This window comes from Oryctolagus cuniculus, chromosome 14 (genome assembly GCF_964237555.1).
Source record: "Oryctolagus cuniculus chromosome 14, mOryCun1.1, whole genome shotgun sequence".
Lineage (NCBI taxonomy): Eukaryota > Metazoa > Chordata > Mammalia > Lagomorpha > Leporidae > Oryctolagus > Oryctolagus cuniculus.
Genome location: NC_091445.1, coordinates 21,298,745 through 21,322,197, shown reverse-complemented (window position 1 = coordinate 21,322,197; position 23,453 = coordinate 21,298,745). Strand labels below are relative to the sequence as shown.

Below are 23,453 nucleotides of genomic sequence, written 5' to 3'. Positions count from 1 at the left end.
TGCTTCACTTTGCATCCAGCTCCCTGCAGTGTGCCTGAGAATGCAATGGAAGATGGCCCAAGTGTTTGGGCACCTGCCACCTATATGGGAGATCCAAATGAAACTGCTGGCTTTGGCCTGGCTCAGTCCTGGCCATTGTGACCATTGGGGTGTGATTTAGTGGCTGAAAGATTCTTTCTTGTTAACTCTTGTTTTTCAAATAATTAATCAGTCAATAAATATCAGTCTTCATAAGAACTAACTGGAAGGCTTTCACTGGACTCCTTCCCTAGTTTCTGATTCAGTGGGTCTGAGGGTAGAGGTAGAGGTCAGTACTATTCATTTCCGTGTTCTCAGGCAATAATAATGCTCTTGGTCTAATCACCACACTCAGCTTAATTATGGGCTGTGACCTGTTTGTGGATCTAGGAATCAGCTTAAAGGATTGCACTGTCATTTTTAAAGTCTGAAATAAATTATAAAGTTTGAGAGTTATATAATATAGCACATCCTGTCACAAAATTAAATGAGAGAACATGTATAACATAATAGTATATCTTGTCATGGAACTTTTTTACAGATGATTGTAAATAGCTGTGTACTTGTTAACATATCTTTTACATGGAGTATCAGACCAAACAATAGGATGGCGGATGGCTGCGTTTACTCAGGCGAAGCAGTCTGAGGCGTTGAGAGCACAGACTCTAGAGGTGGAATGCCCAGGCATAATTTGACAGTCTAATATCCACCTCCTTGGATAGTGATGGCAAAGTACATACTGCATTTTCATACTTGACTTTGTGATTCATTTTAATTGCTTTTTAGCATTTTGATATGTAGTGCTTTAATGTGTTTTATTCTAGAGATTAGATGGATCAATAAAAGGGGAGCTGCGGAAACAAGCTCTTGATCATTTTAATGCTGAGGGATCAGAGGTACGACTGCTTTAAAATTGTAAATAGTTTGTTAGTCATATGTCAGTTGTGTTTTGTTTAATCACTTAAATAGTTGCTTAAAAAGTCAGTTTTTATTAGGAAATGAAATTTTTAAGAGTGTTTTGTTAGATGTGAGAAGGTTCACTCCTTCTTGTCATACTTCAGCTTGGAACAGTTAAGTTGCTTCAAAATAAATTAACCCACTTTTTGGAAGTTTTTTTTGTGTGTGTATGTGTCTGACTTTTTTTTTTTTTTTTTTTTTTTTTTTTGAAGAAATAAACTTGTACAGATAGCTGAAGCCTCATTGCTTTCACATTCTATTCCTTTTTCACCAGAATTAAGTACTGTATTGACTTTGGTATTTGTTATTACCATATACATTTATATTTTGTAATCTTTTCTTGTTAATTGGTCTTGCTTTAGGGATTTATATAAATTTTTTGATACTGGCTTTCACATTTGGTTGTAAAATAGTAGGTAAATTCAGAAAATGAAGTGTGAAACCATTTTCAGTTTGGGTTTTTAGGCACAGTTTACAAGATTTAAAAATTTTGTATTTATAATTCTTTCAGGACTTCTGTTTTTTGCTTTCCACAAGAGCTGGAGGTCTAGGGATTAATTTAGCCTCTGCTGATACTGTCGTCATATTTGATTCTGATTGGAACCCACAAAATGATCTTCAGGCACAGGCTAGAGCTCATCGAATTGGGCAAAAGAAACAGGTATTTTTTAACTTTCATGGCCACTATTTTATTAGAGTCTTTTTGCATCATTTTTTTTAAATTAAGCTAAAAATTCTAGCCATAATGTAAGAAGGAAGGTTTTACTCAAAATCCTCTCTTTATCTTTGATTATATTGTTACATATTTTTAAAATTGTCACTCTGATTTTGACATCATTTAAACTTGATGTAAGATGAACTCAGTGATGTACTAATGTTTGGGCACTTTAGGTTAACAATATTAATTATAATAAAATAATAATAAATTCTTTTTACTGCCATTTGTTTCCTCATGTTTACATTTTTACAGGTGAATATATATCGTCTGGTTACAAAGGGGTCAGTTGAAGAAGATATTCTTGAAAGGGCCAAAAAGAAGATGGTTTTAGATCATCTTGTGATTCAAAGAATGGACACAACTGGGAAGACAGTACTACACACAGGTTCTGCCCCATCAAGGTGATTACTTTTTTTTTAAAAAAGTATCATTTTAAAATAACCTTAAACTCATTTTCTGATTCTGAAATCTTACAACATCTTGAGTAGATCATTGAAGTGCTGTATAAACTCTTGAAATTTTATGTTTTTGAAGACACGGAACTAATTTCTAGTCAGAAAGCATACGTTCAATACCTGGTTTCATCCCTGCAGATTTGTAAGTTAGGGGAAATTCTTTTAACTTCTGTGCTTCAAGTTCTTTAGGTTTAAAATAACTACCTTCATGTAACTGTTACACATGTGACTGTGTCAGTAATTAGTAAAAGTGCTATACAATCGTTACATGTTTAACTGTTAAGTATCCTTATTTTTTTCTGTCTATAGTTCTACTCCTTTCAATAAAGAAGAGTTATCAGCTATTTTAAAGTTTGGTGCTGAAGAACTTTTCAAGGAACCTGAAGGAGAAGAACAAGAGCCCCAGGTTAAAAAAATACTTCCCTTCCAGTGTGTGTTGTCTATTTGATAGGAAGGAAAGCTTCAAGTATGTTTAAAGGTTTACTTCTAATTACAGGAAATGGATATAGATGAAATCTTGAAGAGGGCTGAAACTCATGAAAATGAACCAGGCCCTTTAACCGTAGGAGATGAATTACTTTCCCAGTTCAAGGTAGGTGTCTTTTTCTTTATGATTATATAAGTTGAGACATTGAGCTTATCATCATCTAGTGTTTTATTAAATCTTTTAAAGGCATAATAAGGCAGGTTTTGTCTTAAAATTTTCTGTTTTGTAAGATTTTTCCTAGCGTGTTCGAACCAGCACGACTCTGATTTGAGTAGTTAGGAACAGTTGGCATTTACTTGGGTGAGGACAGCTATTATTTCTTAATTAGCACCTAGAATACTGTTCAGCAAATAGCATGTCCTCAAATATTTGAGTTAAATAAATGAGTGGATATGCTCTCTTGCTTAGATTTCCATGACTGAAGGCTTTTTTATTGGAAGATTTTTTGACATTAAGTTTTAAGAATTATCACAGGTAAGCAAAGTACCAGACAACGTAAGCAACAGATTACTATTTATCAATCCTTATAAATATTCCTGGTTTGGTGAGGGCTGTAGAGTTGGCAAGGTATCCTAAAGCAGTATATGTCAGCTGACCACGGAGTAAATTTAGTACAGTTCGTTTAAGGAAGCAGATTCCTCTATATATTAGCCATTTGGTGAGCTGAGGATTTTAGGGATCCCTTCAATTTATGTCATTTGTTCATTAAGCAAATATTTACAGAGAACTCTCAGTATACTACATACCAGTGACACAGAGGTGATTAAGAACTTCTGTGATTTTAATATACTACCCTAGCTGCTGTGCAGAGGACACTGTAGTGTAGGGTAAGACCTGAAGGAGGGAGATAAGACGGAAGAAAAATTCAGGAATCCTGGTGAAAGGTAATGGTTCCTGGAACCAACACTCAGTCTAATTATGGTTTAATTAACACCTTTTTCTCAATATCTTAAGTATTTGTTTTAAATTTGAAAATTTGTAAATAACTCACTGATAACTAGAGTAAGCATGAATGTAATAGTTTTTTACCATTGAGTTGATACTTGTACACAGTGGACTAAAAGGCAAATCGTATTTAAATAACAGGAGGGAATAAACATTATTTTCAGCCCTATTCCTCGTGAAGGATAAGCACAGTCTGCACCCAATATCAGTAAAATTTAGTGAACTTATACTACTAAGTTTCCTTTTAATGAGTATCTTCTATATACTAAATTCCACAGATGTTCATCTTTTTTAAGCCTTAGAAAAGTTAGTGTGCTATTACTATCCTTTAACTTAGAGATGAAGAAACTAGGGTTTAAACAGCCTGAATCATTTATCTTAGGTCCCCAGAGCTCCTTTTCTGTGTTAGAAGCTCTTCAAATAAAATTTTTGTTACTATAAGAATCTTCTATAGCACTTAGCAATTGATGAACTGGTCTGGGAGCTGTAGAAGGTTATCATGTAATAGTATAAATTGCTTTTTTGGTTCTGCTAACTGCTTCTACTTCTATTGTAATGACAGTTTTGGGGGACACAGAGTAAAAGAATCATTACTGGAGAAAGATTGTAAAAAGTCGTTTGGTTTCATCTTTGCTTTAATAAGAAATGAACCTAGAAGGTTTAGCTAGTCACATTTAATTTACTACATAATCAACACAAGCATCAAAAATTTTGTTCATGGAAAATGTGCCTTATCTTTAATTTCCATTTTACCATGAACTTTTTGAAGTCCTTTAGTATTCATTGTCCTGAGGATATTTGGGTTTCATTTTCATTCTGGCATGCCACTGTGTCCTTAAAGGAAATACATAATTTAATGACAATACTTACCCTGTGAAAAACCTGGGATTTATCAGGTTGCCAATTTTTCAAATATGGATGAGGATGACATTGAGTTGGAACCTGAAAGAAATTCAAAAAACTGGGAAGAAATTATTCCAGAAGATCAAAGAAGACGATTAGAAGAAGAGGAAAGACAAAAGGAACTTGAAGAAATTTATATGCTCCCAAGAATGAGAAATTGTGCAAAACAGGTGACTTTGTAATTGAAAAAAATCTCTGTAATGTAGAAATATTCACCCCGAGCAGCTCTTTTGGTTTATAAGAGAGATTGGTCCATAGTTTTGTTTTCTTATAATAGCCTTGATTTAATTTGTTTTGCTTTCATTTCCAGTTATTTCACTTATACCTCCTCTTTGACCCATAGACTTTTTCTTTTTTTTTTTTTTTTAATAACATACCTGTTGCCTTGATAAATTTTATTAATTTGAGAGGCAGAGTTTACAGAGAGGGAGGGAGGGAGAGACAGAGAGAGAGATCTTCACTCCCCAAATGACCACAACAGCCAAAGCTGGGCTGATCTGAAGCCAGGAATGAGGAGCTTCTTCCTGGTCCCCCATGCAGGTGTGGGGGCCCACGCACTTAGGCTATTTTCCACTGCTTTCTCAGGCTTCTGCAGGGAGCTGGATCAGAAGAGGAGCAGCTGGGACTCAAACCTGCATTCATATGGGATGCCAGTGCCACAGCGCTAGCCCCAACCTGTAGGCTTTTTGGAAGTGTTCTTAATATTAACTTTCCTCCAGTTTTTTCAAATAGACTGATTATTTTCACACTGATTCATAAGTGTGTTTTAAGTATTAAGTCTTAATAACCTTGTGTTATTAACCCTATTTTTCTCTTTTAATTTTATGTATTAAATGATTCTGACATACAGAATACTGTTTTTTAAAATTCTGACTATCCTTTACTATTAATGTAAAAACCTTTGCTTAAGCTGTTGCTCTGTAATCCCAGATTAGCTTCAATGGAAGTGAAGGGAGGCGCAGCAGAAGTAGAAGATACTCCGGATCTGATAGTGACTCAGTCTCAGAAAGGAAGAGGCCAAAGAAACGCGGAAGACCTCGGACTATCCCTCGGGAGAATATTAAAGGATTTAGTGACGCAGAAATTAGGCGGTAAGACGATATAAAACCATTTCACTTCAGTTTGATTTTACTGAAGAATGAGGTTAAAATACAAAAATTCTATAATTTTCAAAATTAAGACAAAAGTCTTCAAAAAGGCAAGTATGATATTTGAGGAAGAATCGAATGGTTCTGCTTCTAAGTATTCATTATAATTCTTAGAAAACAAGTTTATCAAATCTTTGCATGTTATTTATTTGTAAGTCTATTTAGAATGCTATCTTTTTGTTTTATTAATATGGTTCAGAATAATGACCCTTTTGAATAATGAAAGTATATTTTGATACATCAGATTTAACACTGCATTTATGGCTCAACTTTATTAATTTTTTCTGAGATTAATTTAGTTCTATATTTTTCTAAAGACTGTGATGATTTGCTTTTTGAAAGTAACCATGTTAAAAGCATATCTGGTATGTCCAAGTAGGAATTAAAATAAGATTGGCTATGCGAGATAAATTGTACCTTCCATTCAACCTGTGTTTATATATATGCATTTCTTTCAGGGAATGAGATAACAGCTTATTTTGTTTATGTAACAGATTTGCATGTGAAATTTGTAAAAAGGTTATCTGTTTTTGTATTCTGAGAGTTGTTTATTTCAAGCCATTGTAACTGTTTTCTTTTAAACCATAGACTTGACGGAAAAAGTTCTTCATTTTTTCTGCCAGAAAACTAAATACATTGTTTTTGTTCAGGGCAGTTTTATTACTATCTGATTTACTGGACTTTCTATCTTTAGTTGAAGAACCATTTCAACTTCTACTTTTCCTGGATATTTTTCCTCATCCATCAGTCACTTAAATAGTTTTATTCCTAAGTAAAAATTTTATTTCCCATTGGTAATACTACACATCTGAACTACAGCCATTCAGTAAATTTATCTGCACTTGAATGTGAGGAGGTGCAATATGACTGATAATCATTCTGGAGACACTTCCTGTGATAGCTTTGAACCTTCTTTTTGTCAAAATAATAAAGTAATTTCTAAAATAAAATTTAGCTTCTATTGTTTTATTTATATTGGTATCTGGGTTTATATGACTTACTTGGTGTATGTTAATCATTTTTATTTATAGGATAGTTTATCCATTTTCTGTTAGTCACAATGGATTGAATTAATTTTTGTACTAACAAATATTCTCTTTCTATATGCATTATAAATATGTTTGGCTTCTTCCTTTTTTGTTTTGTTTTATTTTGTTTTTTGTTTGGATAGTGAAGCATACATTTAAACCGAATAATTATTTTCTGTTAGGTTTATCAAGAGCTATAAGAAATTTGGTGGCCCTTTGGAAAGGTAAATATATTTGCCATTTTCATAGAATTATGGAATGTGTTACATGCTGTCAGCCTAATTTATTTACACTGCCATTCAGTTCAGCTACTTTTTGTTAAACTTGATTTTATTGGACATTTACAAAATTAATTAGAAAATTTTAGGTTGATGTTTAAAAATGTTTTTGTGCCATCTTAAATTTTTCCTAGTCTCTGAAATATTCTTATCTGTAAATGAAGTTGTTTATAAATCATGTTTAAATTGCATTTTTTGGCCAGTGCCGCGGCACACTTGGCTAATCCTCTGCCTGCGGCGCCGGCACACCGGGGTCTAGTCCCGGTTGGGGTGCCGGATTCTGTCCCGGTTGCTTCTCTTGCAGTCCAGCTCTCTGCTGTGGCCCGGGAAGGCAGTGGAGGATGGCCCAAATGCTTGGGCCCTGCACCTGCATGGGAGACCAGGAGGAAGCACCTGGCTCCTGGCTTCGGATCAGCGCAGCACACTGGCCATAGCGACCATTTGGGGAGTGAACCAATGGAAGGAAGAACTTTCTCTCTGTCTCTCTCTAACTCTGTCTGTCAGACAATAAGTAAATAAATAAGTTGCATTTTTATAACTAGAAGTTACTTTCCACAATCTTTTTCATTTTCCATCAACAGCTTGTTAAGTAGATGAGTGAATTTATCCACAGAGGCACTAACATAGTCTCTCATCGCCAATTCTGTGTGGAAATTTATAGATTATTAGAATTGAAGTTTTCAAGATAGGTTTTTTGTAGTTACCTGTTAATCCCTGCGGCTGTTAGTGATTTAAGTCGTCCTTATCCTTACTATTGCCAACTCATGAAGCAGTGAGGGAACATCTAGCCCTCAACATCATTTGGCCTGGTACTGCCAAGGCAACCACAGGTGGGACTTGAAATTCAGTAAATCAATAGCAGGCTAATTTTTAAGTTGATAATTTTGTATGTCCTGCAAATGATACAAATATCCAGATGGCCCTTGGCAAAAAACCCTGGTAGAGACTAGCAAAAACTCAGTTTAATTTTGTTCTCTTAAAAATTCCTTTCACTTTCCATTTTATTTTGAGATGACTTGCTTAAAATATGGTGAAATACTTGTGTATTATTTTGATGAAAAATTCTTAAGCATTAATCAATATTCATATCCTCTTTGGTACGTGGTTAAAAAAATTATAGACCTTCACTCATGTCCTTTTCATTTATAATTTTCCTAAAACTTTACCACTTAGGATTTGATCAGTTGCTTTTACAGAATTGTTCTAGAACTGTCAGATTTGGAGTATATAATTTGTTCTATAAAGAATTCGATCACTTTGTTGTCTTTGAATTTATAACTGTTTCTTTTCCAAATCATCCTGGTTTTTATTTCATGCCATCATGTGAGCTAAAATTTATAAGGCATGCAGTAGTGTGACGATTAGATCTTGATATACAGGAAAACCTTCATATATTTTAAATGACACCACTTCATTTAACAAATTTATCTGAACGTTTATTCTTTTGTTACAGATTAGATGCCATTGCGCGAGATGCTGAATTAGTTGATAAGTCAGAAACCGACCTTAGGCGACTGGGAGAATTGGTACATAATGGTTGCATTAAAGCTCTAAAGGATAGTTCTTCAGGAACAGAACGAACAGGTAACATCAAAATGAGAGTGATTTAAAGAGAGGTAAATAAGAAAGTTTGAAAATACACTTATCGAATTAGATTTTTAAACTGCTTTACAAAAGAAAGCAAAGCTATTCTGGGTAATAGACAATGAAAAAGAGAATTGTACTTTTGAAGGAGCTTCTGTTATATTCTGGCTGGGATATAGTGTCAGGAATTAATTAATGTTGGTTGAACTGTCTTTAGTATACATGAATGGAGAAACAGCATGTGCTACTTTATTTTACAGAATTATGCTTTATGCATTTTTGTGTTTTTTTTTTTTTTTTTTAAGGTGGTAGACTTGGAAAAGTAAAGGGTCCAACATTCCGAATATCAGGAGTTCAAGTGAATGCCAAGCTAGTCATCTCCCATGAAGAAGAACTGATACCTCTGCACAAATCCATTCCTTCAGATCCAGAAGAAAGAAAGCAGTGAGTTACTTTTTCTGTTGTAAAATTTTTTTATTTAAGTGTATCTTCAATTTTTATGGTATTGCTAGTTTTGAATAAAGTTTTGTATTTTTAAGTTCTGATGCAAATATGTTCTTCAAAATTATTTTTAATAGCTTATAAACTTGACAGTAGTTATTTTTAATGCTAGGTATACTGTCCCATGCCACACGAAGGCAGCTAATTTTGATATAGACTGGGGAAAAGAAGATGATTCTAATTTGTTAATTGGAATCTATGAATATGGATATGGAAGCTGGGAAATGATTAAAATGGATCCTGACCTCAGTCTAACACACAAGGTACTTACATATTACTTGATTTTATTGACTGTTAATGTTGAATTTCAGTTAATTGGATTTTTTCATTTAGATTAGAAATAAACCCAACTGAGATCAGGAAACCAATCCTCTACCTAGTTGTATGAATTTGACTTCATAAGGTGGTTTCCTTGAAGAAATTAAATGATGATATTTTGCTCTGCTTCTGAAATTATATTTTTCTTATTAATCCATAGGTGTATTTTCTTCATATTATTATATTAAAAGTAAATACTTCATGTCATCATTAAATTTATTCAAGTTAGGACAAAAAAATCCTTAAAATTTTAAATATTCTTTTAAATATGAAAACAATGTTCAGAATTTTTGGTGATTTGATTCTATTATGATAGCTAAGTAATTTTCTTTGCCTAAAATGGAAAACATGAGACTGTTTCTTTCTTCATTGTACTATATTATGTATATACTTACTGATGAAAGAAATCAGGGCTTCGTGTTGTGACACTGCAGGTTAAACTGCCACATGAAATGCCATCATCCCATATGGGTAGCAGTTTGAGTACCAGCTGCTCCACTTCCGATCAAGCTATCTGCTCATGTGCTTGGGAAAGCAGTGGCAGATGGCCCAAGTCCAAAAAAAGGAAAGAAATTTAACAATACTGTAACATTCTATAACACTGGATATTAAATATACTTTTATAAAGTTGAAAGCAATCTTGGTATATAATTTTATACTTTGTTTTTATTTTGAAAGATAATCACATGAGCAGTTCTTTTGAGGTATATATATTTAGAATTCCTGATGAAATTAAGTCTTAGCCTATGGCGTAGTATTTTAAAAAGGAGTTTTGCATTGAGTTGTTTGTTTCTCCAAATATTTAAGTATTTTATAACAACATTAGTGAATTTTTTGTACATATACATATTTTTTTTAAAAAATAAGGATTTTTTTTTTTCCTAAAGACAACTTGAAAGAATTACTTACCCTTTTTTTTAGATTCTTCCTGATGACCCTGATAAAAAACCACAAGCAAAACAGTTGCAGACACGTGCAGACTACCTCATCAAATTACTTAGTAAAGATCTTGCAAAAAAAGCTCAGAGGCTTTCCGGTGTTGTAAGTTAAAATTCAGATCAATAACAGTTTTTTCTTCCCCCCAGTAGGATAAACAGGCTTTAGTTAATATGAGCTTCTAAGTGTTTTTTTCCATAATTCATTGGTTTTGTTGGAATGTGATAATGTTTAGCTTTAAATTATCTCTGTATAATTTGTTTAATTAAAACAGGGAAATCATATCTTTCAGAAAAATAGGATCCTGTTTTTTTCTAGTAATTGGAAAGGAAGTAGAGGAAACTTTTTCAGAATATAGAATGTTTTTTAAGAGGTTGAAACAATCTACCACTTAACAGTTGTTTGCCTCCAAAAGAATAAAGGAAGACACAAATATTTAGAGAGAGCACATTTATAACTTTTATTATAATATGTTGTTGTTACAATTGATTTCCTGCCACACCTAACTCAAAAATTAAATTTAATCATAGATTTAGGTGGGTGTATATGCATATACACACATATATGAAAAAACATTACGTATATAGAATTTGCTACTATCCAAAGTTTTGGTATCTGCTGGGGATCTTGGGCTGGATCCTTTTCCCCCACCACCCCTCCCCATCATCCCCATCCTGGGTAAGAGGAAGACTACTGCGTTTGGAGGCATTGAAGAGCTTAAGGGACAGTGACATAGATCACTGAACTTGATTATGTAGTGACTCAGAAAAGCAGAGAAAAGCTACCAAACAGGAGGTAATTGGAAAATTAAAGCTACATTTAACAGTTTACATATGACCACAGCATCAGTAACCACCAGTGTAGCATTAGAAATCATTTCTAATACTATTTCTGGTACCACTAATTTTAGTTGAAGGTGGTAATAACCTAGGAGGGTGAAAAAAATCCCTTTTCGATTGTCTCTAATCTTTTTAAAGAAATAATCATGTTAATATTTACTCTTCTCCATAATACTGTATTTGGCTCTTTAGGTTATGTCATCTTTATTGACTTCATAAGGTTGATGTGGTTTCATACCAACAGACTAAGGTTTGGGGAGGAATGTGATTTCTAGCTTAAGATTTATTATTTATGAGGTTATTGAAAATGAAATCTGGACAGTTGTTTAAAATGAGAATAATTATTTTTAGGGAGGTTCAAAGAAGAGAAAAGTAAGCACGAAGAAGAATAAAACGATGAAATCTATAAAAGTGAAAGAGGAAATAAAGAGTGATTCTTCTCCCCTGCCCTCAGAAAAGTCTGATGAAGATGATGAGAAGGTGAGAATATGCCTTAGAGCAGCAAACTTTTCTAGGGAAGGGGAACATGGCTTGATTTTGTATCATTTACATTTAAAATTTGAACAAAGGCCTGAAATTCTACTTCTAGGTACTGAGAGTTGTGAGTGAGTGAGTGTGTGTGTGTGTGCGTGCGCGCGCTTACGTGCATGCATTTAATGGTTCATAATGTAGTATTAGAGAACATTTCTATCCTTCCAATAGATGTTATATGTCACTCAAGGTACAGAGCAGGGGTACTTCCTTTTCAAACATTTGCCAAATAAATGAGCTTCCGTCTCCTTTTAATTCTATTATAAGTTTGAATGAAATCGGCTCACCTTTGCTTGTAAGAAGGTAAACAATGCATGTATCATTTTCGGGATTCTGGGCTACCTCATTCAGAATCCACATACATGCAGTCTAGAGTCATGCAAAAAAAAAAATAGCCTTTGTCAAAATTTGGTTAGTAATACATTGGCCATACTTGCACTTTCCAGGATGAGATCACTTCTGTGAAACATCCAAATAAAAAAATTAAAACAGAAAGAGACAGTGAAGAAAAACCTGAGCCAGATGTTTGTATAAAGAAAGAACCAGAAGAAAAGAGGGAAGCAAAAGAAAAGGAGAATAAAAGAGAACTTAAAAGGGAGATAAAAGAAAAAGAGGATAAGAAAGATATAAAGGAAAAAGATTTTAAAGAAAAAAGAGAAAACAAAGTAAAAGAAGCCATGCAGAAAGAAAAAGACATAAAGGAAGAAAAGGTATGCAAATCACAATGTAAAATTTAGAAAGTAAAAACAATCAGCATATTTACATTTTAGACTAAATTACACGTCAGCTTCTATTAGCCTCAACAACTGAACTCTTTAAAATTACATATGGGTATATAGTAGAGGAGAGAAATAGGTTTGAACATTTCTTGTTTATGCCTTCAGGGTAGTTGCAGAATAGTTTTAATTTTGGTTCCCCTAAATTTGGGAAGTAAATAAGAATATTCAGTGAGGATAAGCACTCACAGTATAGAGACAGTGATTGTTTTCTGGCAATGCTAATTTTTTTGCCTGTGTTCTTGTTTAGTTTTTGTTTTGTTCTCTTTCTCTTCAGTTGAATGAATCCAAATCTGATAATAAGGAAAGATCTAAGAAATCATCTTTGTCAGATGCTCCTGTTCATATCACTGCAAGTGGTGAACCAGTTCCTATATCTGAAGAATCAGAAGAACTGGATCAGAAGACATTCAGTATTGTAAGTAGACTTTATGATTATTAGTATTAATGCATAGGAGATTTTATTTAAATTGCAATTTCACCTTTTGGAGCTTTTACTTTAGTAAGGTATTTGAATTTGATCATACTATAATAACAAAAACAATAGATTTAAATTTAGAAGGTTTAATGAATTTTTAAGGAGAAGGGTTTAAGGTAGTACTTAGAGAGTGAACCTTTTTTCTCCAGCTTTAGGATTTTAAACTTTACAGTTCCTGAACCTACAAAATAAATAATAGTGCTGCTTATTTATGTTGAAAGACTTTCCAGTCTTTTAGAGGCAGTATTAGTAGAAAAGTCAATAAAAATAAAAAATGGAATTGTCCCTCTAAAACATGGGGGGTAAAAAATTTCCACTGTTGTATTACTAGATTGAGTAGGCATAAAATTGTAGTGTTAAATTACTATGAATATCTACAAACACATTGTTTCTGTACTTTATTGTGGGACATGCAAATGATACTGGTCTAAAAATATACTGGATCTACATGCTGTCAGTTTTACATGCCTGAAAATGTGAAAGAACCTCTCTTTGCCCTTTTCCAGAGAGTTTATTTACTAAATATAATCAGTAACTTACTGTGGTCTCAAGCATGAAGTTATTTATCTTGAGGAGAACTTTATAGAGAGATGGCAGTGTGGGGAAGTAGCATGCTTGTATGAGCTTGATAGTACTGGCTTTGAAGAGCTGGTATATGTAAAGTTTTCAGAACAGTGCTCCCAAGAGGGAATCGCAGAGATTGGTAGTAATTGTGGTAGAAAGTTGTTGTTACTGGGGACAGACATGACAGCAGATTGAATGAGTAAAAAATAGAGATTAGGAGCAGAACTGAGGAGTGATAATTTTAGAAGAAGACAATCTGAGTAATATGAGACAGGTATGGAATTTTCAGAACTTAAACAAGGACTGTGAAGTATATCATTACAGAAAACAACTGAAAGGAACATTTATATTTTTACATAGAAATTTATTGCATCTATATAGTTATATAAGAAATATATATCTATGTATTTCTCTTGAATGATTTCTATAATCTGAATTTTTATACCAGATTGACCAATTAACGTACCTTAGTCAAATGTTAAAGTTTATTTTATCAGAGGTATTATTCAAATGTTAGGTGGAAAATTTCCGCTTCTAGAATTACATTTGTGTTTGACCCACGATGGCATTCCAGATCCCCAACTAACCCTCATCTCTTTGCACCCTGACTAGAAAATGTAGATGTAATGGACCAGTTACTCATTGCCTGCTGATTCCATGGCATGTCATAATATAGCCTCAAGTACTTTTTATGCTCCTCATGGAAATCCCTACACAGTTTTCTAACTCTCCTCAGTTTGGGCCATTGAGATCCTTCCAATGACTGAGAGTATAGGAGACATTCAGAGTAAACGGCTGCTGAACCTGTCTTCCCATGTTATATACTTGAGCCATGCGTTGTCTCAGTTTCATTTTTAATCTCTTCAGGTTCACATGCTGAGATGCCTTCTCTCCTTTTTAACGTTAACCTTTCTGTTTATAGTAACCTCATACTAATCTTGCTTCCCTGTCAGTTCTCTGTTTTTTTGTTTTGTTTTGCTTTGTTTTGTTTTAATTTTTTAAGTCATGCTGCACAGGGTGGGAATGAAGTTGATGGTTATCTTGGCTTTTTTTCTTCACTTGAACTGCTTCCCCTATTCTACCTGCTCAATTATGGAATTGGGTAAAATAACTTTTGTCTTTTTTTTTTTTCCAAAGATTTATTTACTTACTTGAAAGGAACAGTGAAGGAGAAGAAAGACTAGAGAGAGATTTCCATCTGTTGGTTCACTCCCCAAAATGGCCTCAATAACCAGGGTTAGGCCGTGCTGAAGCCAGGGACCCCTGCTCCATGTAGCAACCAGAGTTGTAAGGAAAATAAAGTCATTCCATGTTACTTCTAGGCATTAAACTCTGGATGACTTTCCATAACATTCAAGTTTTCTTTTTTTTTTTATTTTATTTTTTTATTATTATTTTTTTTGACGGGCAGAGTGGACAGTGAGAGAGAGAGACAGAGAGAAAGGTCTTCCTTTCCGTTGGTTCACCCTCCAATGGCTGCCGCAGCCGGTGCGCTGTGGCCCGTGCACTGCGCTTATCCGAAGGCAGGAGCCAGGTGCTTTTCCTGGTCTCCCATGGGGTGCAGGGCCCAAGCACTTGGGCCATCCTCCACTGCACTTCCTGGCCAAAGCAGAGAGCTGGCCTGGAAAAGGGGCAACCGGGACAGAATCCGGCGCCCCGACCAGGACTAGAACCCGGTGTGCCGGCGCTGCAAGGCGGAGGATTAGCCTAATGAGCCGTGGCACCAGCCTCATTCAAGTTTTCAAAAACTTGCTAACTAGCCTAAAATGCATGGTACATGGTTAATTCCAGTCATTTCTGCCACTTCCACTGACTTGGTTCCAGTTTCACTGATATTCATATTGTTCTTTAAAAGTGTCATTTCTGGACATTGTGTTTATTCTTCCTTCTGCTTAGAATGCTTTCTTAATGCACTTTAGATGTCTTTATAGAGTTCAGGTTTAGTAAAGGCATGATCTATTTTATTTACTGTTCTATTTTCTGGGTCTAGAACAATACTGTAATTACAATACATGCTCAAGTTCCATGCATTAATAAATTATTTTCTAATAGAATATGAGCCACCAAATTGAACAAGAAACAGAAGGTTATGAATAATACTTAAATTATTATGAAAATTAAAGACTTTTCCTAAAGAAATTTTAAAATTTATTTTCATTTTATTTGAGAGACAAAGAAAGATCTTCCATACATTTGGGGTTTACTCTTCAAATGCCCACAGCAGCCAAGGTTGTGTCATGCCACAACCAGAAACCTAGAACTCAATCTGGATCTCCCATGTGGATGTCTAGGACCCTGCTGCTTCTGGGGTGCACATTAGCAGGAAGCTGGAATTGGAAGTAGAGCCAGAACTTGAACCCAGGCACTCAAATCTGGGATGTGGCATCATAACAACTGCACAAAACACCAAAAATAATTTTCCTTTTTTAAAAGTAAGACATCAAGTTTGGCTGAAATCTAGTTTAATCACTAGGAATACATAATTGCAATGTTAAGTAGAAAACTTTCTAATTGATCTCAACAACAGTAAGTCAAAACACAATTAAAGGGGTTGGTGCTGTGGTATAGCAGGTAAAGCCTCCGCCTGCAGTGCTGGCATCCCATATGGGCACCAGTTCGAGCGAGATCCAGCTGCTCCACTTTCCATCCAGCTCTCTGCTATCGCTTGGGAAAGCAGTAGAAGATGGCCCAAGTCCTTGGGACCCTGCACACGCATGGGAGGACCTGGAGGAGGCTCCTAGCTCCTGGCTCCAGATCTTCTCAGCTCCGGCCGTTGAGGTCATTTGGGGAGTGAACCAGTGGATGGAAGACCTCTCTCTTTCTCTCTCTCTCTCTCTCTCTTCCATCTGTAGAACTCTGACTTTCAAATAAGTAAATAAATCTTAAAAAACCACACAATTAAAGACTCAAATCTACATGGTAAACAATTTATAATAATAAGTAACAATTTATTATAATAAGTGTGGTCCTTCAGTGGTGCAAGGATTTCTTTTTAAGGTAAATGATGGTAGACCAACTAAAGAAAATTGTCTGATGTTAACCCGTCTTTACTTCCTGGAACTAAACTGCCTTGCTCATCAGTGATATAATGTTGAATTTAAATTTGTTTTACATTCATGAAGTTTGCCTTTTTAGTAGTGTTTTTATTCTGACTTTGGTATAAACTTTAGTTTTCATTACTGCAGTAAAACTGAATCATACAATTTTTGATATGTCATTCTTGTACTATCATTCCAGGGGTGAGTAAGCCAATGGAAAGGCTACTGTCTGTCAGCCACTCTTGAACCACTCATGAGATTAACAGAATTCATTGGTAGTCACCTTATACTTTGTCTGACAAAATGGAAGAATAGACAGTGTATACATCTAGCTATATTGATTTTAATAACTTTACTAGTGTAAAGTTTTATTATGTAGATCCACATGCTTTATATTATATTGCATATAGAGTATATTAAGTTATACTTTGAAATATTTTATTTTCTTTTCATATTCTGCACTTAGAACTGCTTAGGGATACTGTGCTAAGTAAAACCCAAACCTTTTACTTACACAAAGACTGATTTTCTGTGATAGTGAAAGCCTTGATTTCCTAAAGAATACCCAAATAAGAAAAACCCCTCATGCAAGTATAAGAACTATGAGATGATAGTTAGTTCTTTATTTTCTATCACACAGCGCTGTGTTTGCTCATGTGACTATCATAGAGAGAGGTAGTTCTTGTTGAAATCAATTGTTTTAATACATGGATATGTTTTATTTTCCCATCTTCAAGTGTAAAGAAAGAATGAGGCCTGTCAAAGCAGCTTTGAAACAACTTGATAGGCCTGAGAAAGGCCTTTCAGAAAGAGAACAACTGGAACATACTAGACAATGTTTAATAAAAATTGGAGACCATATTACGGAATGTCTGAAAGAGTATACAAATCCTGACCAGATTAAGCAGTGGAGAAAGTAAGTGATAATGCTTTTCAGGAAGCGTTAAATTATGTAATAATCTTTGATGCAGCAGGTTTTTGCTTTTGAAGTTTAGATAACAAAACAATGTGTAAACAGGTAATCTGAGGATGATTGCATTTTTTTACATCCTTTTATTCATAATTAACTCAATGAATCCTGATAAGCTACAGATGGCATCTATGCCTTTAAATAGAGAATAATAGAAGCTGTTTCATTGAAATATAAATTGTACTTTGTTTTAAAAGGTCTTTGAAGTTTACCGTATCACTCTCAATATTATCTTTAGAAATTGGAGCACTGTGGAAAATTTGTTAAATGCAACAGTTGATTAGTAAAAAGTCATAAAAATTAACATCTGCGGGCAATGTGAAATGCAGACTTCTGTTTTCTTTCACTTTAGAAGTAATAACAACACTGTTAGTCTCTTGACTTCTTTGCTATAGGCAGTGTAATTACACAACAAAAGGAATGATTTATATGGAGGAGTGATATTGATCAGATTAATGTTAAAAAAAAAAAAATGTCCTGTCCTTGTTGACTTCAAAAGGAACTAGGAAGTTGAGCCAAGATCACTAGGCTTTTAGTATGCAAGTAAATAGTGAGTTCTCATATTTAGAGAAAATAAAGCCATGCATGGGCAATATTAATTGCCTGACATCATGCATGCACCATGATATGATCATAGCAGTTGACAACACAGGATGCTCCCAGTCCCGGGGGACCATCCTGGCTACGTTTTTACTTTGTAACCTTGAAAAATTACCAGTATCTATGAGCCCCCAATGTTCTCTCAAATGGTAGTATCTATCACTCAGGCCATTTATATACTGTAAAATACTATTTTTTTTAAAAGATTTATTTTATTTATTTGAAGGAGTTACAGAGAGAGGTAGAGACAGAGACAGAGGTCTTCTATCCGCTGATTGACTTCCACATGGTCCCCAATGCCTGGAGCTGTGCTGATCTGAAGCCAGGAGCCAGGAGCTTCTTCCGGGTCTCCCTCGCGGGTACAGGGGCCCAAGAACTTGGGCCATCTTCTACCGCTTTCCCAAACCATAGCAGAAAGCTGGATCGGAAGAGGAGCAGCCGGGACTAGAATCAGTGCCCATATGGGATGCCGGCGCTTCAGGCCAGGGCTTTAACCCACTGCGCCACAGCACCGGCCCCAATACTACATATTTTTCAGCATTGCATGATATGTTTATGTTGTGAGGAAGTAGAGGCAATAATCCTAAAGTACAGCATTCATGATTATCTGGCTTAATCTTTTATTTATGGTTGGAATATATATACTAGGTTTCAATGCGTTCTTTAAACAGGAAACATAAAACAAAATTATTCTGTCCTTTCAAGCTGTTTGAACTTAAAGGGTCATACCTGAAACATGGACCCATAGAGCAGCAATGCAATAAAGTTCATTCATATGTGAGAGGCCTCAAATATTTCATGGAAAATACATATAATGAAAATACTGTGCATGAATTTCAAACATTTGAATTTTATTTTCCATGAACTTTTTGAAGTATCTTTATATATTAGGCTTAAATGAGAATGTAGTTGACTTTTCCCATCTTTTTATGTTCAGGATCCAATAGTAAATTTCTGTCACTGGCTCCTAGACAATACTCTAAAGTATTGCTTCTATATGATAAAATTAGGAAAATGGAAATGTGGCACGTTATTTATACAGATAAATTTAGCTAATTATAAAGCATTGTATTGGAATTTTTGTTACTACTTTATTAATGTAAAAATGTTTGATATCTGCCTTTAAATAATTTTATATTTTAAATGTATTTGAGAAACAGAGAAAACCCTCATCCACTAATTTACTCCCCAAATGCCCATAATGACCAGAACTGGAGCCAGAACCCAGGAACACAAGATCTCCCACATGGGTGGCAGGAACCCAGTTTCTTGAACCTCACTACTTTATCCCAGGGCCTGCATTAGCAGGAAACTAGAGTCAGGAGCTAGAGCTGGGTATTAGACCTAAGTGCTCTGGTGTGGGACAGGAACATCTGAACTGCTAAACTAAATGCCCACCCTTTGGGCTTCTATAGTTTACATCTTAGTATACTATGAAATTGAAAAATCTAACCAGTCCTTATTGAAATAACCTGGCCTACATAGTTATCAGTTTTGGAAAAACATTGAGAGAAAATACTTATGTACTACATATCAATTTTTAAAACTTGTAATTAGGATTCAGTTTATTAAGAGGCAGGGTTTCTGCTTTACCTGCATTCTAAATTAGAAATAGGAGCCTTGAAATTACACTGTGATTAATACAAATAGATATTATTTCAGACTTTATTAATTATTAAGAAAGACATGGTATACAGCCTTTGGGAAAGAAGAGACCAACAGTCAAAGAATTTTATTTTTTTGTCATATTTTGTCACTTTCACTTCATGACCTGCTCTGATCTCACTTTGGTTTTACTTCATTGGAACATTATCTTTTTGTTCCCATCTTTACTTCTCCTCTGCCTTGATTTCACATTCCTTTGTATTCATTACTGTTGCCACTGTCTCTGGTTATACCAAATTTCCTTGAAAAGGGAAGGTGGGACAGAAAGATCTCAAAAAGTAAATTAGCTTTTGCATTGGTCAGAGTGCTGTCTTGGAAAAAGATTTTGAGGATGAAATGCAGAAACAAGAGAGTACCTGATAGTTACGATGTGAAGATCTGACCCCTGCCCTCAGCCTCAGGAACAGTTACTTATTCTACAACCCTGCCAATAATTGTGAAGGTGGAGAACTGACCTGTAATTTTATAACAATTGCCATTAAGAATATTTTTACTTTATTTGTTGATGATACTTGTTTTTCTCTATTTTTTAGTAATCAAGTGGAGGTCAAAATAAGTCTTTATAGAGTATATATTTTTACGCCATTTGTGTATCACTGCATTCATATATCTCATTCTGACTCATCCTTTTAAAGCATTACTTTTATGAAATCTGAACAGTAATTACTACTTCCATTGTACAGAAGGAGACATGGACTGAGGTGAAAGGCTCTGTAGGGCTGGGACTTGAGTGTGACAAAGGAGGCACTTGGGATCTGAACTTAGAGGTTCTGACTCTTTGCCCAAGATCAGGTAGTTATGCAGGTTATATAATTGGCTTCAGAACCTAGCCTGACTAGGTTTTTCTAGAAGAAAAATAAAACATGTTTTAAAAGAATTTTATGAACAAAAATGTAGCTGATTAATTAATTTCCTTTTTACGCCTGAGGTGATTGCAAAATGTGGTTATGTTAAGATTTCAAATTTATTTAAAGGCTAGATAGGTTTTTCACTGCTGTAGATTTCAGTTCAGTCAGGCATCAGTTTATTCTCTCAACCAAGTTTGATTTTAACTCTCAGACCTACGGTTTATATTCGTGTTCTAATGACCACTAGGATGACATAATAATTTTTGAGGTGTATTCGGCACCTAAAAATTGTATAAATTTAAGGTATACAGTTTGATTTGCTCTATATACAATTTATAAAATACAATCTATGGTTAATTACAAATGATGCCTTTGGATGGGAAGAGAGCCTTACAGTCATCATACTCTGCCTGGTTTGTAGTGTCTGGTCATGTTACTCTCATCACCATTAATTTACTATTATAAAGTAACAATTTTTTTTTAAAGATTTATTTATGTATTTGAAATACAGAGTGACAGAGTGAGAAACAGAGATCTACCATCCACTGACTTACTTCCCAAATGACTACAACAGCCAGTTCTGGGCCAGGCCAAAGCCAGGAGCCAGAAACTTCATCCCGGTCTCCCTCCTGGTTGGGAGGGCCCAAGCACTTGGGCCATTTTCCCTTCTTTCCCAGGCACAATACCTGGAAACTGGATCAGAAGCAGAGTAGCTGAGATTTGAACTGGCACTTTCGTGTCACAAGCCAGCAGCTTAATCCACTTCTCCACAATGCCAACCCCAACAGTTACTTTTTGTTACATTATTTAGAACCAGTATTTTCAAGTTTGATCCATGTCAGTTTATGCTGTTTCTATTAACATACCTGTTCCTCATATAGGTAATTTGGATAATATAAATCTGTGCATCTACTGTTGACCTGTGAGTTTGTATTTCTTTGGTACATTTCAAATTAGGGTTGATTATTGTTTTTCATATCAAGGATTACAAAGTGAAATGAATTTAGAAGTATAAATGGTGTCATTGGATTTACCATATATGAAGGTTTAATAAACAAATGCAAGAATTAATCTAGATTTTATTCATAGAAGACTATGTATATGGGTATGTGTGTTTTTTGTTTAAGGAGTAGGAGTTCCATGAAAAAATGAACATTTTCTATCAGATTAATTTTTCTATTTTTCTTCTAGAAACCTGTGGATTTTTGTGTCTAAGTTTACTGAATTTGATGCAAGAAAATTACATAAATTATATAAGCATGCTATTAAAAAGCGGCAAGAATCTCAGGTAAATTTGTGCATCACATTTTTTTCCTTTAATTTGTTGTCATGAAAAACGAGACGTTCTTTCCTGCAGAAGAATTCAGTTAATAAATGTAGAAGAAGTAAAGGAAATGTAAGATTCACTGTTAGAACACCAGTAGTAATTATTACAAGGTCCACAGAGAGAGACTAAAATTAGTTCATGTGAAAATGGGGTGTTGGCATAATGGTGTTTTTAAGTATAAAGAGAATAAGTTTGTATAGGAGGAACTCTTGACACCATGTGTTAAACATGTAATCGAGGTTGATGTCACCAACGTAAACCTTCTGATACAGTGCACTGAGGGAAGCATGTCACTTCTGTGCAATTATTGCCAGAAGTTTCTGACCTCAAACTAAACATGAGAAAATATCAAAACCCAGCTGACATATATTCTGTAAAATCCCTATCTGGTACTCCTTAAAGGGTCAAGATAATAGAAGATTTAAAAAGAAAAAACAAAGGCACTATCACAGAAGATGACATGACAACTAAGTATAATATGGGGTTCCAGATTATATCCTGGATCAGAAAAAGGACATAGTTAAAATTATTGTGTCAAAATTAGTTACTTAGTTTTGATCATTATACTATTATATAAAGAGTAAAGTCATAGGACAAATACTTTTATACTTTAAAAGATCTATAATATATATACACTCTTGATAGCTTTCGTGAGAACTTTGTTTATTACCAGGATTTCCAAATTGTTTCCCACTATCTTTTAAGAGTATTTGCAGTCATAAAAGACTCTTACAAGTGTGTATTTGTTGCAGCAAAACAACGAACAGAATAGCAGTCTGAATGCTCATGTGATTAGAAATCCAGGTAAGTAAGCCTTATTAATTTTATTTTGGAACAATAGACTTAAAATTGTTCTTTTTTGGGTTTTTGTTTTAAATATAATTATAAAAATTTTTTTTTGAATTTTAAGATTTATTTATTTGAAAAGCAGTCTATGGAGTGAGAGACAGAGAGCTTCCATTCGTTGGTTCACTCCCTAAATGGCCCGAACAGCCAGGGCTGGGCAAGGCCAAAGCCAGGAGCCCTGGAGCTTATGTAGATTTCAAATGAGTGGTGGTGGCCCAAGTACTTGGGCCATCCTTTGCTGTTTTTCCAGGCACATTAGTTGGGAGCTGGATGGGAAGTAGGGCACATGGTACTTAAACCTTGCTAATAATGGGATGCTGTCACTGGTGGTAGCTTAACCTGCTGTGCCAGAAAGCCAGCCCCCTTAAATTGTTTATATTGAGAAGATGCATTATCTACCTTAAAGATCTATTTCCTTAAGAACAATCTGTTTTAGCTTATTATCCTCTGTATAAATCAATATTTTGCCAGTTTCTAAAAATTAAATATTTTGTAGAATATAGAATAAATGTTTTTTTCATGTCATTTGGAATAATAGTACATTGTTTCTATCTGAAAGTAACTAAAAAGATCTGTCCATGAGGGAATGGACCCCATATTTTTCATTTGTAATTTTCAAACTTTTCAGAATTAAGTGACCCTTTTTAAGCTGTGGTACTGCTCTTACAGAACTTGTCTGAATGCTTTCACTGCCT

The 23,453-nt window shown here is 34.6% G+C and overlaps 1 protein-coding gene across 3 annotated transcripts in view; it reads left to right on the top strand.

Annotated features, from left to right (window-relative positions):
- The window catches only part of CHD1 (chromodomain helicase DNA binding protein 1), a 71,265-nt gene that overhangs the window by 42,887 nt on the left and 4,925 nt on the right, over window positions 1-23,453 (top strand). For 2 of the 3 annotated variants that reach the window (XM_051853604.2, XM_051853605.2), the window contains exons 18-35: window positions 843-914; window positions 1,487-1,636; window positions 1,946-2,094; window positions 2,458-2,554; window positions 2,645-2,740; window positions 4,477-4,653; window positions 5,414-5,574; window positions 6,842-6,883; window positions 8,391-8,521; window positions 8,827-8,965; window positions 9,135-9,285; window positions 10,262-10,381; window positions 11,467-11,595; window positions 12,093-12,356; window positions 12,700-12,840; window positions 17,240-17,418; window positions 21,777-21,873; window positions 22,665-22,716. In XM_051853604.2, the coding sequence (XP_051709564.1) occupies window positions 843-914; window positions 1,487-1,636; window positions 1,946-2,094; window positions 2,458-2,554; window positions 2,645-2,740; window positions 4,477-4,653; window positions 5,414-5,574; window positions 6,842-6,883; window positions 8,391-8,521; window positions 8,827-8,965; window positions 9,135-9,285; window positions 10,262-10,381; window positions 11,467-11,595; window positions 12,093-12,356; window positions 12,700-12,840; window positions 17,240-17,418; window positions 21,777-21,873; window positions 22,665-22,716 (2,347 nt within the window). The remainder of the gene's footprint in view (window positions 1-842; window positions 915-1,486; window positions 1,637-1,945; window positions 2,095-2,457; window positions 2,555-2,644; window positions 2,741-4,476; window positions 4,654-5,413; window positions 5,575-6,841; window positions 6,884-8,390; window positions 8,522-8,826; window positions 8,966-9,134; window positions 9,286-10,261; window positions 10,382-11,466; window positions 11,596-12,092; window positions 12,357-12,699; window positions 12,841-17,239; window positions 17,419-21,776; window positions 21,874-22,664; window positions 22,717-23,453) is intronic. The other variant, XM_051853606.2, reaches the window with a different exon arrangement.